A 17,586-nucleotide genomic window follows, 5' to 3' on the forward strand; every position below is an offset into this window, starting at 1 on the left:
GTGAACATTCTTTTTGATTGTGTTAATGTTTTCCTTTTGGGCGGATTTCCAATATAGCAATTATACTCATAAAAACCGTAATATATTTTTTTTTCTGTTCAGCGCACACGCATCCCTTAACCTTTAGTGTAAATGAAATGGATGTATTGGTGTATATATCGTTGTGCTACTTTATCAACAGAATGCATTATTTCAAACATCACTGTGTAACATAGAAGTATCTTTCACATGCAGTGTGCCTTTCTTTAATATGCACACACATTCCTCTCAGTACCTAGACCTGTACCGACGCAGGTGTAAGGCAGGAAGAAAAAAGTCGATTGTGCAAAAACGTACTCCACTTAACTCATTCCGGTTGAAAAGAGATACCTAAAGCGTTTTCCACCTCCGGAACCGAGTTACAAGTTGTGGCAGGTTGCAATTGATCATAAGAAACTAGTTCGTTCCGCTCTGCGAAACGAATGAGCTCGCCATTCAGACCCAACAGGGTAGACCTAATTCGTGGGAGTGTTTTGAGAAAATTTCGCCCACATGGCCTAAGAGAGTTTATTGATAAAATCTATGAAACAATAAAGGAAAAAAGAAAATAATAAGAGATCTGATACGTTATACATCTCATCTTTCTGATGTTATGAAAAGTCAATCAACCTATTCTATACATTGCTTTTATACTATACACTTCAAAAATGGACAGTAGGAAAAAGAAGACGAAACAATAATTATAGAATTTCATCTTTTTAAAAATAATAATTAACACAATTTTCTTCAAGAGATGACCTCTGAACAGTTTGTAAACAAATATTGGAAAAAGAAAGTTTAAAACATATAATTTTTATTGGAAGAAGATGAAAAGTTTCTCCTTGTTACATTTTCTAAGTTTTAAGTAATTTGATCCTATAACTCAAGTCCATTATTATTTCGTAAATTCCCTGAAAAAATGTAGCATGTAAGCCATCGTTTGATGAATTTTAAGTTCAATTAATTATTCTTTTTCTCTAAGGTCTTGGTTGAGATGAAAAACCTAGTGTCACGATTGAGATTCGAACCCACGACCTTCAGCTTAATCCGCTGCTGCTCTAACCACATAAGCTATCGTAACTTAGATCTGCTCGGATATCAACTCTTCATCTCAACCTACAACCGTATGAATTTTCCCTCTTTATGTCATATTTCCAAATATCGTGTAATCAGGATTCGATTCTCGGCGACTTACGAAGTGGCGATTGGGAGCTGTTAGCGAAGTAAGTATTCTGTAATTCTAATTAATTATACTTTTTATCTAAAGTCTAGATAGAGATGAAAAGCTAGTGTCACGAGCGGGATTCGAACCCACGACCTTCGACTTAATATGCCGCTGCTCTAACCATTTGAGCTATCGGACATCAACTCACCATTTCAAGCTGCGGCGTACTGAGACGAAGTTCGTGGGTCCGAATCGCGCACGTGACACTAACTTTTTCATCTCATCCAAGACCTTAAATAAAAAGAATAATTGTTTAAAATAATTAATACGGTCAATTATGACTACTAGATACTTATATGGTATAAGTCCAATGTTATCAAAATGGTAAACTCCTAACAAGCAATAGTTTAGAAACAAACAACTAGTTATTAGTTTCAAGAGCATAGATAAATATTATATAAAAGCTCTAGGAATAACACTAGGAACAATTACAATAATAAAAGTAGGCTTACCCTGAGGTCAAGTTGTTAGGCCACATCTTAGCCTCGGATCTGTCAACAGAGAAATGACTTTTTAAATAAACAACGTTTACAATTTTTATCACATTTTACATATTTACAATCTCATACTTAATAAAACTCCTGTTTGTATTGCATATCACGTGTTAAGGATGGGCGCAGAGTTAAAAATTGGGTAAAAAGCGTTCATCGCCAAGCCGGCGTAAGCTTTGATTCGTTGGATCATAGAAACGAGAAAATATTTTTCGTTGTTCACATCGCTGCCGACGTTTCAATCCGGGTTGCCGAGCTTCTCGTAAATGCAACTGACATTTTGTGTTTGTTTTAATTATAATTTGACTCCTGAAAAGAAAATATTTATTTGGCTAAATAAAAAAAAATAAAATTTAAAAATGGCTCAATGTGTACATGTATATATATATATATGCCCACAAAAACTAAGACTATCTACTGATTTTGATTATAAATAGAGTCGATCAATGTTGGCCAGACTAATCCCTATCGTTATTTATAATTTGGTTATTGTAGTTTACATAATTCTAAACCAAAAGCTTGCCTTTTGTATGAAACTTAAAGAATAACTGCCAATGCAACAATTGTTGGTTGGGTAAATATTTCCATGTTCGCATAACTCCACAGGGGAAAGTAATACAATATCGTTGGTGTTAACTAATTCTGCGCCACTATCATTCGGATTTGGTAAGCAAATCCTTTGGGCAAACATAATTCCAGAAGGCATCTGTAGGGGCTGAAACATTTGAGAGGGGTGTTGGACAGCTGTGTTAAAGTTCTGTAGACCTAATCCTCACGGCATTTAATATAAACCACCCCCTTCTTTTTACACTGAGTATCGAATGTGCGACATTCAATACGGAGTTAAAGTTAAAGACAATTTCGACATTGGGATGAATTGGGGTAGAATCAGATTGACAGCAGGTGTCTGCATCTCGTAGGATCCGTCCGATAATTTGTTGAGTGGAGACGAAGAACAGTCAAGTGGGTTTCTTTACCTCAGGTGCAATATAGCGTGAATGCTCAAGTATAAGAGAACAAAGCAGTCCTAAAGTAAATATCTGTAGTACTTCAACACAATGCCGAGGAACGAAGGGAACAATTTGTACTTGAGGAGCCCATTCATCGCTTTCCTCTCTGCCAACGCCAATTCTCTCTTTATTCACTCGCCCGTGAAAAATCCTAGCAAGAATGCGAGTACTCGTCAACAATAAAACACACGATTTGGAGAGGATTTTTATTGATAATTCGATATACTTAATCGATAAAGTCCTTTTTTTCATAAATTTTCTTTATATTTCAGAAAAGCTTGATCTGTAGTTTGATCGTTCCCGATAGTTTTGGACTGTCAGATTCTTCTCTCCACCTTCAGATGGTTTAGCTATATAAACCTCTCTAACCATATAATCTTGTTAACGAGTCAAAGGGAACAATCATATATTAACAAAATATGGACTTAAAATATTATAAAGATCAAAACGCTATTAGGATCAAATGGAGGATAGGAGGGGAATCTGTATGAAAATATATAAGAAATAATGTATTCTACAAGTGTCTGATCTGTCTCACGACTGTACGGCAAAATTACACAAAACCAGTATAAACAATCTAGTACTATTTCAGTAAAACATTGTACTGAGAGGCTTAAAAAATGACCGCCCTAGTTTTTTTCTAAATACTTGCAATCATATAATTTTTATTTTTTGTTGTTTGCTGGATTTACAGTACAACTACTTTGATTGAGTTTAAAATTTCTATCATTGTATAAATTCATTTTTCATCTTACATATTTGTACATACATTTAAACAATGTTTATAAATCCCAGGCCCTGAAGGTGATCTCAATGAAGTTCGAAACGTTGGCACGATAAAGAAACCTACGTCACACCAAACCGCATCCCACGATCTCTAAAATATGATTAAACAAAATTAAACCGAGTAAAACAATTTTATGAAAAATGTTGCCATAAAATAACGAAGAAAATATTCAATTCAGTTGATCACCGCTTGCATTCAACGTGGTTGAGGTTTTGACTGTAGTACTGTGGAATATTTTCATACTCCTCCAACAGCTCCATTCGTAATTCCTGCAAATTCTTTGGACTAAATGCTGGCCACTCCAAACATCGAATTGAAGCCTCGTAGTCATCAACGATCCTATGTGTGGGGTCTTGTATTTTCATGCATAAAAATAAAACCGTCGCCAATTTCTAGCATACAAGGAACAACTTCTACTGTTAATACATCTTCAATGTATCGCTCAGCTTTTGGCGTACCCTCGATGAAGATCATTGAGTTTCAGACCTTTTAGAGAAATGTCTGTCCATAACATAACACCACCACCTCCATAGCTTCTCCGGAGTGAAACTGTTTCGGGGATATACCGAACTCCTGTTCTTCTCCAAACCATCTCTCGGCCGACAGAAGACCTCAAATAACACCTTGACTAATCCGAAAATAACATTTTAGTCCAATCTTGTTCAGACCAATTGGTGTGATTTTTTGCGAAACTTCTGTGGATTTTCTCGCACCTAATCCAGCTTCTAAAACTCTTCGGCTTACAGTGGATAAACTTTCGTTAACATTTCCATCTTGCTGAAGTCGTTTCTTCAGCTCAACAGATGTGCACGATGGCAACCTCCAGTATCTTGGTAGCGATGGACACGTGGACTATGGACAGTGGTTCTTGGAATGTTAAGCACCCTGACCACTTGGTTGGCATTGTTGGAAGACTTCTTCCATCATCCAACAATGCTATGATTCTAGCCGAATCTGTATCATTTAAAACCGTCACTCAAACAAATTTGAGACTTGCAAAAAATCAAACCACTGGAACGTTAGAAACAAACTTTACAGAAAAACCAACAAAGAACAGATTGACTATTCAAAGATTTATTTACAAACATTTTGTCTTTGTTTTATTTAATTACCTCTATTCCTTTAAAACGGACAGAGAAGCTGCATAAGAGATAATTCAAAATATTAAGGGTGGCTTTTTTCTCTCTCAGTGTATTTTCCATAACATTTCACTAATGGCTTCTTATAAATTATAAAATCAATAAAAAGGAAAAAAAATTAATGGTCGCAACTTAATCAAAGTTCAAGGAGCTGTTAATTTCTCGTTTCGTTAACACAAAACCAGCCAGCTTAAGTTGGCAAAGCTTGCGTGAAATGTAAACACGACACATGGGTAATTCATCGGCTTCAAGCCAGGGATTATCTAAATCCGTTCCGTTATTACGCTTATCTCTTGTTCAATGTATTGTAACTTTCATTGCCTGACCGCGGACAAACGTGGAGAAATTTCCCCGGTTCCATAGTTTTTTGCCACCATGATGTCACACGTAGTTTCCCTAACCTTTATGAACTGCAAGATTTCTAATCGAGTTGTATTTGCTGTCTAATGACAACATTATCTAATTATAATATGTATATATTTCATTGGTGCAAATGTTTTGATTTCAAATTTTTTCTGTAAGAAGATCGAACAATTTTAAAACACAACCTATGCGTCCCTGAGCATTCGGAACATAGAGGCAATGAGAGGGCGGATTTATTGGCCTAAAAAGGAGCCAATATAAATTATATAGGCCCCGAACCCTTTATATGGCCAGCACCTCGTCGCAAAAATGGATACATCCAAAAATGTGGAAGGTTATCAACACCTCCAAGACAGCAGTTGGCGTTTTACTCATGGCTCCATTGACAGAGGAAACTTCACTTTGAGTGCCATTTAATTACCTGACCGTTATGTATTTTATAAGAAAAGAATTTAAGACTCACATTGCTCGGAATTGCTGATGCCTTACGACACGGTAGATGGGTTTGAAAAACAACAAAACCCCATAAAAAATTATCTAACATTGACACTATTGTTATAAAACAGACTACTCGAACTAGAAAACGTCTTCTGGCACAAAAATATATTTTAGGTATATTCGAAGTAAGAAAACACGGAGAAAAAATCGTAGAACGGTCTATATTTGATGTGGCTTCGTGGAGTTTAGACTGTAAGTAGTAATAATAATAATAATAATAAATTTATTTAGACTTCGTGAGATGCGGTCTGGTGTGATGTAGGTTTCAGAAAAACATTTTCTTTATCGTGCAAACGTTTCGATCTTTATTGAGATCATCTTCAGGGCTCAAAGTGTTTGTTTTCTGCGTATTTGTGCCATTCTTGTGTCTTGTTGAGAGTGACTCTCTGTGTGACACGACACGACACGCAAGAATGGCACAATTACGCAGAAAACAAACACTTTGAGCCCTGAAGATGATCTCAATAAAGATCGAAACGTTGGCACGATAAAGAAAATGTTTTTCTGAAACCTACATCACACCAGACCGCATCTCACGATTTCCAAATAAATATCGATTAACGGTCACTAATCACCACACACTTTACTAGTTAAATTTTGTACTATCCGTAGTGTGGACCAAATTAATTGGTGATGATTTCTGTTTATCGGATATAATCAGGAAAAAACTTGCATTTTCGTTGTTATTCTAAATTTAAATAAATGTTGTAAAAAAAGTAAACATTTTATTTAATATATGTACATATATGAAATAATCTCGCTTTTTTAAATAAAGATTTCTAAATAAATATCGATTAACGGTCACTAATCACCACACAATAATAATAAACGTAAACATTTCCTTTGTAGAATAGAATTAAATTTAAATAATCAGTGTACCTATTTACTTACAAAAATAAAGGCTTTTTGTTCTTGTATTTGCTACAGAAAAGAAAAACGAAATTAAGAAAGTGTTGGAATAAATATTACATATTAAACCCAAAAAATGAATTAGTTTAAATCATTTTTTGTATGTAATATTCTTTGTTTTAAATAAGTTATTAAGTTATTCTCATTTTCTACTTATTAATTTATAATTTAACATAAGTAGTTTATTTGCTGAAACAATTTGCAGCAGATGATCTTAAATCAGTTTGAACAACAGTGAAAGTATGTAAATAATGTATAAGAGGGTGCAATACCTCCAAAATACACTACTAATCAATTCTTCGCTGTCATTTTTTATATTCTCTAAAAACACTGGTTTTTGAAAATATGTCAAAACTTGGTAGGTCTTATTTGAAAAATTAAAGATATAACATTGACATTAAAAAAGTACTAACTTTTTATTATTTTTATCAAATTATTATCATATTTACTAAATTAATTATACATGTTTTTTCGAAATGAAAAATTGGTGTTACAGGCGGGATTCGAACCGACGACTTGCGGGTAAATATGCCGCTGGTCTACCCCACTTGAGCTATCTTGACTTTGATCACCCATGCCACAAATTTTTCATTTCGACTCCCGTTTATTCCAATTGTAAGCAAATCGCGGCTTCACATAGAAACACATTTTATTAACGATTGTACTACATTAGAGGGACTGTGTCCGATTCACAGGGGTGATTCTAGGTTAATATTATTTTTATCGACTTATTCTTAATATATATATTTTTAATAATAATAATTATATATACACTCAATAATTATACACATTTTTTTCGAAATTAAAAATTTGTGTCACAGGCGGGATTCGAACCCACGACTTTCGGGTAAATATGCCGCTGCTCTACCATTTGAGCTACCATGATGTCGATCTTCAATCTCATGCAATTTTATAGAATCCCGCCTGTGACACAAATTTTTCATTTCGAAAAAAATTGTGCATAATTGATTAAAAAAAATGTTTAGACCACTTATTTTAGATCCTTGGAAGAAATTAATAGGGGTTACCATTTAATTTTTTTTTATAACCCTCAGTTTTCGAGAAAAGTGGTATTGCATTGACATAGAATTACCATAGAATTTATTAATTATTATACTATCAACTTTTTATTAAGCGTTTGGGATTTTTTTAAATGCCGACCTTTTGACTCCTCCCAGGAAATTTGCCAAAAGTCATGGCAGTACAGTATACTAAGTTAAGTATATAAAATAGATGGCATGCAAATAATGCAAATCTGGTTGATTATTAAAACAAACATTTCGAAAATGACTTTAACATGCAATCTTATAGGAGGGACAATCAGCTCATAATTGAAGACTCGCCGACTGGAGTTTTCCACGCCTATGGCCCAGTGTTTGTGTTTACCTGAGAGGAGATAAACCCCACGGCCGGTTAATTCACAAAGGCTTATTTTACTTAATTCAGTGTAAATAACTAGCTCTTCCTCTTCCGGTTTTCAAATTGTCGAACCGAACCAGCGACAGTAACGGAAGCCGTCCGTTAATTCCAAAGCCAATATTTACTCAGCGGGACCCCTGCGGCGATAAATCATTTGCCAATCAGACACGCTCCCTGTTGTTACAACTGATTGGTCGCCCTGTTACCCCACCAGGGCGAGGATTACCAACTCGACACGCACCACTTTATACCACCATCCCCCTGGGTGATAAATATTCAAAAGAAAATATTCAACTTATGCCTTTTTGGTTGAAACAATTGGCCGGCCGTCCGTCGTCTCACCGTACAATCTACTCCAAGTTTTTGAGATTAGTTCAAGATCTAGATCACAATATTACAAAACCTTTAATACTTTCAGCACCATATATCAGATCTAAACCGCAACTAGTACTTATGCAGACACGTTTATTCTTACCTACGCTGAAGACACAGCGATCTTCTCAATCCGATCCTGTCCATTCATCCCGTAACGTGCAACACCATCTTCAGTCAAAGTAGATATAATTAATTGTTTCGAGCAAAACGGAGTGTTACAAAAAAAAATATCTGTATCACATCAATCCAACGTAGACGATCCTTCCTTCTTATCTATTGGGTTGTTTCACATGAAATGTCCATTTCAAAGGTGAAGGTTTTTTAGTAAAATTACTTTATAAAAACAAAATAATTTGATACGAAGTATTTACCTTCATTTTCTACATATTTTCCCCAACGCGTGGCCAACTTTTTTATGCCGAAACTGAAGAATTCTGAGCTTTGAGAAATGAAACAAAATCTGAAAACGCTCTTTGGACTTGAACATCATTTTCAAAAATCTTCCCTCTGACGAAGTTGTCTAAATTCCTAAACAGGTGAAAATCCGTTGGCGACAAGTCTGCAGAATAATGTGGATGCTGAAGAACTTCGTAGCCAAGCTCTTTCAATTTGCTTACAGTATGTTTTGAAAATGAGGTCTGGTGTTGTCGTGGAGGAGTAGTATAGGACCTTTCCGATTTACCGATGCAGGTGTTTTTTGAGTAATTTTTTATACATTGCGTCAATTTTCTTGCGGTACGATGTAGAGGTAGGTCTCACCTCTAGGCCAAAACGACTAGTGAATAATTCCAGCCATGACCACCATACGGCCACCATCAATTTTTTTGGGTGTAAATTGGGTTTTAGCATGTGTCCAGGTCTTTCGTCGATGTTTACCCATTGCCCAGACAGACGCAGTCCATTTTTCATCGCAAGTGATTATTCTTTCAAGAAAAGGCTCGGTGTTTTGCCTGGCGAGCAACCAAACGCATGTCTCAAGGCGCTGTAACTGCTGTCGCTCAGTGAGCTCATGAGGGATCCATAGATTAGCTTTTTGGCTTTTCCTATCTTCCTTAATTGTGTTGCCACGATAGCTGCACTTGCATTTAGTTGTGCTGCGAGTACTCTGACTGTTTGGTAGTGGTCTTCTTCCACATGAGTTAAGGACATCGTAGTCAATTAAAGTTGGAGGTCTTTCGCGAGGATCATTTTCCAAATTGGTATTCCCTTCCGAAAACTTAGCAAACCAAAAACGAATGGTCCGCTCATTTTGCACCGTCTTCCCCAAATCCCTTACTGATGTTTCTTGCAGCCTCAGCTGACGAATGATCGAGTTTAAATTCGTAAAGGAATATTTCACGAAAATCGCCTGTTTTCATGCCCAAAAGTGTGTAATGGATTGGAGTGCTCATCATTATAAACAAAAGTGGAGGATTAATAACTGCTTAGTTATAACATGTAAACAATTGGAAGTAAACAACAGAAAACCGCTACATCCTCTCTGAATTTCTGAAACTATAAAAACGGACATTTTATGTGAAACAACCCAATACGTCAAATACTCCAGTGTACTGCAAATCTGTGATACCTGGTGATATAATATACCTAGGAACCTGCACGTCTTAAGAGATGAGAACAGATAAGACGTCATAAGACCAATCAATATCTAATGGACTTATGGTCTCTGGACTCTGTCGTACTGCCAAGAGACATACAATCCGTACACCCCGATCCAAAATCTTAAGGAAAAATCCTAAATGCTTTATTTTTTGGAACCAAAGAAACCTTCCTCAATCACCATAATAAGCATGATACACCAGTATTCATATATCGTAGTTCCACAGACATCTCGTTATGGTTAATCTACTCGATCAACGCTTCACGTCCCGGCAAATCCTATCAAACCCTCCTTGTTGGCACATTAGGCAATGGATCCAATTATAAAAAATATATTTACCCTAATACGTTAAGGATTATCTGATGGAAAAGATAGATATAGTTTCAAATATTGCTTTTTTTTACATTTATTTCCCTTTATATTGTTTAAAGATTGCTCTTCCATATCTTACGGCATTCATCGTGTTCCGTTTAACGTTTAACCGTCTTTAACGGAGTTTATCTAAACGTCGAATTGGATGGGATCGACGTTTCTCGGATTCGTCAGCCGAACGAAACAGTTTTTCGGGGCTAAGCCCCGCCGAGCAATGGAGCAGAAGTCCGCTCTTTGTCGGCTCGGTACGTCACACCGAGCATTAATTGCTGCCTCAAATCCTTGCTGCTTTTTTCAGTTTTAATCCGCCTTTTCAGGCCCAGCCGAGGGCAAAAACAAACTTCACCTGTCGCTCTCGCTGTCAAGACGAAAGGTTTTTTTGGGGGGTCCGCAAGGGAATTGAATAAACGCAGTCGACTTGAATCGAAGATCTCATCTTGAATATGAAATGAGATTTTTTCCTTAATGAAGTCACGCCATGAATGAAGCTGGCTGAGGGAAGATAAAAAATCCCCCTTTCTTTGAATTTATAATTGTAATTTTAAGCACCGGAAGGAGATACGTCCTTTTTTAAGTTTCAGTCGTGATTTCTTCGAATCCAGATTAAAACTTAAAACAAGCCTGGGAAAGTGGAACGAAAGAAATTCCAAATTGAAAACATTCAGCAACATTAAAAAAAATCTTCGGTAATTAATAAGTTTATGTATTGTCGAGTGCGAACTGAACTTTTCCGCTTTTCCGAGCCACAACATTTCTAACTTACAACTGTCAGCGCGCTTCGGACAGTTAACGGTAGTCGTTTCGCTTGGGAACGTCGTTATTTATTTGTTTAAGCGGCAAAGGCATGTTTGTTTGCTGGAGAAAATAAACCTCCAGGGCGTGGAAAGTCGAGGGGTGACGACTACCCACCGTTTGCTCTCCGACCCTCCACTTTACAACTGTCGTGTTATGGTCCTAGTAAGAAATAAAATAAAATGTAATCGTCCGCAGTCGCCACAATAAAAAACCAGATCGGCGCGATTTATTTTTTTAAAATTTATTTAAAAAATCCAACGTTTTTCTGACAAAATAACGCCATTTCATGACCTTAGAGGAGTTTAATCTTCTTAAACGCTTAATGGCATAATTCTTCCTCATTTCATCTTGTTTTGTTAACTTTGCGGTATGAGTTAAGACGATATTTTTTGTCGTAAGATATCTTAAATGTAAAATAAATAACTAATTTTATCTAATATGTGGTATCAAAACGATATCAAATACAACAATTCCAAGGATGGTAAATTAGTTAATTATTTGCATTATATTTAGTGGTCTATTGACCAAATTACTTCTTTCAATTGATTAATCTTTTTAGGAAGGAAAAGTTAGTGTCGTGAGCGGGATTTGAACCCACGACCTTCGGCTCAATACGCCGCTGCTATACCACTTGAGCTATCCTGACTTCGATCAACTCGGACACCAACTTCAAATCCAGCTCGTGACACTAACTTTTTCATTTCAACCGAAACCATACATAAAAAGATTAATTAGTTAATTATATGTTTACCAATAACACTATGAATAAATAAAACATTAGGTAAATATTACAATTAATTAAGGTTTTTTAGTTGAGATAAAAAGTCAATGGCACGAGCGGGATTCGAACCCACGATCTTCGGCTTGATACGCCGCTGCTCTACCACTTGAGCTATCGAGACCTCGATCCACTAGGACACCAACTTCCATCCGCACCTTTTGAATTTTCCCTCCTTTGAAAAATAGCAAAAAGGAGGGAAAATTCAAAAGGTGCGGTTGAGATGGGAAGTTGGTGTCCGAGTGGATAGAGGTCACGATAGCTCAAGTGGTAGAGCAGCGGCGTATCAAACCGAAGATCGTGGGCTCAAATCCCGCTCGTGCCTTTGACTTTTTTATCTCAACTAAAAAACCTTAATTAATTGTAATATATTAATTGGTCAAGCGGACCACGAAAAGTGAATTTAATGATTTAAAATGAAGTATACTTCACTAAAGCTCTCCGTGGCCATTTCATTTGTCGTCGAGAATCCAATCCGATTACCCGACATTTGAAAAATGGCAAAAAGGAGGGAAAGTTCAAAAGATGCGGTTGAGATGGGAAGTTGGTGTCCGAGTGGATCGAGGTCACGATAGCTCAAGTGGTAGAGCAGCGGCGTATCAAGCCGAAGATCGTGGGTTCGAATCCCACTCGTTCCATTGACTTTTTTATCTCAACTAAAAACCTTAATTAATTGTAATATATTAATTGGTCAAGCGGACCGCGAAATTGGTGAATTTAATTAGTTAAATAATTATATCGAAAAACGATGACTGCTTCTGACAAAATGCTCGACATATTTCTATACAAAACTGAATTGGTCCTTTACCATCCGCAAAAAGCATTTGTTTAAAAAATTTACCACTGGACAGGACGTTTTTGGACAGGAAGAATGGCTCAAGCCACCTTAGCCAACTAGCTATCTTGCAAATCTAACCACAAGTACTCGCGTCCTTGCCAGGGGGTGCAGTGTCGAAGGACGATGTTCTTTCGTCATTTACCTGACATGGAGAAATTGAAAAGATACTCGAGAGAGAGGTCCTGCAGACCTACGCCCCAGCAACCAGCTGAGAACGTCGAAATTTGTATAAAATCTTTTAAAAGCCAGTGCGGTGTAAGGTTTTGCCAACATTTTGTCATGTTTAGTGTGAAAAGGGTTAAGTGGTGTAATCCCGTGGACAATAGCTAGATCGCGTTCAAATGGATGCTCCAGTTGCTCCAAGCGAGCAGTTTAAGATAAACCGTGTTGTGCGTTTTTAATAAACGAACGAATTATTCATCACGAATTCGTTCTTGATTGATGTTCTACGATGGTCAAAAGAATGTACGCATCATCATAGGGTTCTCCAGCTTTTATTAACTGCAAAGGCTATCTATTTAAACCTAGATGTATCGACCCCTCACTGATAATCTGGATCTACGTATGGTCTGGATAAAAAAAAAAAAAAAATCAGTTGTTATCAGCCAAACTGTCCATCTGTTTTAAGGTCATTATCAGAGCAACAATCTTGCTGTCTTGATGTCTAGAAATTGACATAATTAAGTTTGTAATAGTTTCAAATTTCGTTAGGGACCACTCAGTCCCGATATTGCCAAGGAATGTAACAATAATCTGCATTAAGATTAATTCACAGTATTTTGTGGGCATTTTTTTATAGCGGGTTTAGTTTAAAACATAAAAATGATCATTAATAATTTAGAATGGGATAAATTAGAGTTGATTGGAGCCACACATTTCAGAACCGTACTCCCAGGGAAGACTTGTCTTGTAAGTTAAGATTGGTTTTCAATATAAATCTATTTATCTATGGTGGTGTAATTGACCCAATTCCTTATTTCAATTGAATAGTTTTTTTATGTAAGGCCTGTTGAGATGAAAAAGTTATTATCACGAGCGGGATTCGAGCCCACAACCTTAGGCTTTGTTTTCAATGTCTAATTTTCATCTAGGTCACGTAGTCTTTTTAATAATGTATAACGACAGTTTGTTCCTTGTCTTTTCAATCTTGTGTGTAGATTCCATGACTGTCGTTTATCCAAGAAAAATCCAAGATAACGCACAAGGTCAGTGCTAGTAATGGGGTTCCATTTATATTCACTCGTGGACATAAACTTTTACACAGGTTAAAATTTATCTGTAGACTTTTTGTTAGGTTTATTTTCATTCTCCACTTTGCGAACCATAATGTTAATATGTAATATTCAGTGACCGTTATGTAATGATTTTTTAGAGATCGTGAGATGCGGTCTGGTACTCTCTCGTTCTCTAAATAATCATACTGTTAATTAATTCAACTGTTTGTTAGTATGGAGTGTATGAAGAGGGGTCCGAATTACGTGTAAGAATCGATGCATCATCACGAACTTAACGTATATTGAAAATGGGTATGGGCTTCCAATGAGAAACCCTCTTCAATTCATAAATAAAGTCAGAACTCGGTTCGCTGACGGACTCGGCAAAATCGGACCTTCAGATATGATTTCAGTGAGACGTATGACAGTGGGTGATCTTCATTTTCAAAAACCGGCAAATTTAAATATCTTGCTTTTGCATCAAAATCGTCTTCAGTACTAGATAATGCTCTCTTCGAACATACGAAAATATACAACAAAAGCTTTACCCAAAATTTCTGTCAACGAATGAACTTTGAACGTTTCGAAAAGAAAGGGGCAAGTACTCGACGCCAGATATTCTTTTTAAAATACGTTTTCTAAAATTAAAGGAATTGTTAGGAATCATCAGGGCCGAAGGAATAAGAGTAACGACACTTCCAAAAAACTACATCGACTCCGAAGTAGAACTCGCTTACGAAGGGACTACAGAAGAAGTAGGCGAACGTGAAGAAGAAGAAGAAGAAGAAAAAGTAGAGGAAGAACAAGAAGTCTCCGACAACGTTACAATCGGCATCCATCCCGAATTAAGCCCAGAACCCACTTACCCGGAAAGATACAACCACCCGAAATGGCACGTCTGCATCCTTTATAAACTCGTTGTCTCCCTTTTCATTTTGGGCTTGAATTTTTACTTTCTCCCTCCAAATCATCAATGGCGGCAGAAGGAGATCGAGGAAGCGTTGCAAAAACTTTACGAAAGTAAAGATAAAAACGGATACATCAAGGGATACATTTTAGCGGAGAGTGAAATCATCAAAACTATATTTGAAACGACCAATGTTTTCAGATAGTTCAATATGAGTTACTACGTCGAAAAATTAATTGAAAATAAATTAGTAGCCCAAGAACAAGAGAGAAAAAATATATTCTGTTCTTGATATGACTAATTGTAGATAGATAAATGTAGTATTTAGAATAAAAGAAAAGAAAATTCTAGATTTTAAGTGGTTAATGAATCGTAGTCTAAGGTTGGATGTGCTGATTTGGTTATTACAATCTGGCTATGTAATAAAACTTGAACTTAGTTAATGCTTGTGTCCATAGTTCATTTAAAAGGTATCGAGGTGAATGTTCTCAAGATGTAAGATATAAAGTTCGGGGTGTGTAATGTGCTGCGCTCATTGAGAGCTATTACACACCCCCTATAGCGCACCATTAATTCTTCAAGAAAATTGATTAGTTGGTTTATGTTTCAGTGGTTGAATACGGTTGCGTTGTACATTCCATAACACCTCCTCCTGAAGGAAAATGTAACGCTTCAGTTTGTTAGCAGGTGTATTGGCGTTGCTTCTTATTCTTGTCTGAATTTGCACGTGCCGAGTTGTGTTATACCAATCGTCATCAGAGGAGCATCAGACGGCTCATTCAGTCTGCAGTGCCAAGTTAAGAATCCTGTTAGGAATGGGATTGTTACTCGTAACCGGACTAAAACTCCGGCTCTCATTTATCTGTGAAGAAGGGGCTTGGTCAAAATCAAATTTTTTTAGAATCTCGTTCGTAGTTTCATAGGGAAAAATCAACGGATTATGAAAAATAATAATTTATATTGTATGTATTTTTACAATTGCGCTACTGTGTTATGCCATTTTTTAAAAAGAAATCTTTATCCGGACGATATTAAACATACCTTTATTACCTTGTCTTGCATTTAAACATTTAGATAATTCTTATCAATACAATTATTCATGTGATAATAATGAGGACTGATTCATTTTCAAAAGTGAACAAGATAAATGACAAACAAAAATAATTATTATATAGGCATTAAAAGTGATTAGTTTTTAGATAGTTAATATCTACACAATACTTTATATATTAAGTTAAGATATTGTATTCTTACATTAAGCAATTTTTATGCAGTAAATACTAACTGAAAATTAAAAGAAAAAAACTTTTCTGTTAATATCATACACTGACGATATTAATGAGGAATGAAAAGTGTTCCTCTCTAGTCTCTAATTTCACTATTCGAACTCATCATCGTAAGTGAAAATTCACTGATAGGATTGAAAAAGACTTTTCAATTTAAATTTCAGGAATGAATAATGTTTCATACTCGATTCTTTTTATTTGTAATCCATATGTGTATTATTACCCCGATGTTGATGAAGGGATTAAAGAGATGGGCAGATATTGAAATAGCCGTTATAAATAAATAATAATAAGGTTATTAATCCAATAAGGCAATAATGTGGGTGTGTGTTGAAACGAAGTGTGGCTTCGTGTAAGCCAGGTAGCCCGAACCGGTTTTACATGACTGTCACTATACATTCTAGGCCTCCCAAATCCCCTTAACACCTTCCTAAAATACAGCCGGCTCTAATTTCCCCGATTTATCTCTTCAGGCCAACCTTGGCCTTACCTCCTTAATTATCGTGGGGGCTTGGTGACATTTGTTTGGCGGGAGGATCAAAAATCAAACGGGGTGAATGTCATGAAGAATACGCCCAGGGGCGGTCGATTAATACCGTTGAAATTTCCATTTTTAGGAGAAATGTGAACTTTAACATCTGATTAGCATTAAAATAATTTTAAATTTTTTTTTCCTGGATGAATGGTCAAGTTCTGGTTTAAAAAGTACACAAACTTTCATCGATATCATATTGGCAGTGCAGGAAGTTGTCACAAGAGAAATTTATACTTAAAAGCCAGGATTTAGAGAAGTCAAAAAATGTTTCAATATATTGCGGGGGCTCATAAATAAAGAATTTATTCAAACCGACCGACGTAAAATCGAAATTATTTTGGCGCTATATTTATTTCTTTATTTAATAACCAACTCAAATGGGGGGGTCATGGGTTCCAATCACTTGGGAATTATGAAAACTTTCTGTCCGATTTCCATTGGCATTAACATGGTTAAAACCACAAATGGTTGAACCCACTCAAAAGCGTTATCACGTAATGCAAGATGAAAATTCTTATTTTTTGACAAAAAATATGGTTCACATACGGTATACAATAATTATGATTATTTATAGTCATACGTACGTCTTTCATGTATGACTCGCTTAGAGAATTAAGAGTATATAATTAGTTTACATTATAATAATTTTTATTATTTACATATATATACATCACCACAAACATAGATGTCTGGTCACATTCATTCCCCCAGAGTACTCGATATTCCTCGGGGCGGGGTTATAAGCAACCCCTTCCTTTCACGCTAATAAATTACTTTTACTCTCCAGACGTCATATACTCACCCCGTATTGTATGTTTTGTTTTTATTCTGTATTTGATATCTCAGCTGTTTGTTGGCCCATAAACTTCCCACTTATTATTATTATTTACATCCATTAACTCGTTTGACTCGTAAGGGTGTGGAGTATACGATATTCCTCCATAACCCTTTTTATCTATTATAGAGTATAACTAATCTAATTAAGGGTCGATGAGGTCTCAATATTCCGCCGTAGGCCCTCTCACACTAC

At 36.1% G+C, this 17,586-nt stretch overlaps 1 protein-coding gene across 4 annotated transcripts in view; it reads right to left on the minus strand.

Annotated features, from left to right (window-relative positions):
- LOC106672764 (homeobox protein OTX2-like) overlaps window positions 1-17,586 on the minus strand; it is a 60,155-nt gene that overhangs the window by 36,483 nt on the left and 6,086 nt on the right. For 3 of the 4 annotated variants that reach the window (XM_024226482.1, XM_014404431.2, XM_024226481.1), the window contains exon 2: window positions 1,696-1,734. In XM_024226482.1, the coding sequence (XP_024082250.1) occupies window positions 1,696-1,721 (26 nt within the window). In that variant the 5' untranslated portion in view covers window positions 1,722-1,734. Of the gene's footprint in view, window positions 1-1,695; window positions 1,735-1,812; window positions 2,044-17,586 lie in introns of all 4 variants that reach the window. The other variant, XM_024226483.1, reaches the window with a different exon arrangement.

Source organism: Cimex lectularius, unplaced genomic scaffold, assembly GCF_000648675.2.
Source record: "Cimex lectularius strain Harlan isolate CLEC.00 unplaced genomic scaffold, Clec_2.1 scaffold143, whole genome shotgun sequence".
Classification (NCBI taxonomy): Eukaryota; Metazoa; Arthropoda; class Insecta; order Hemiptera; family Cimicidae; genus Cimex; species Cimex lectularius.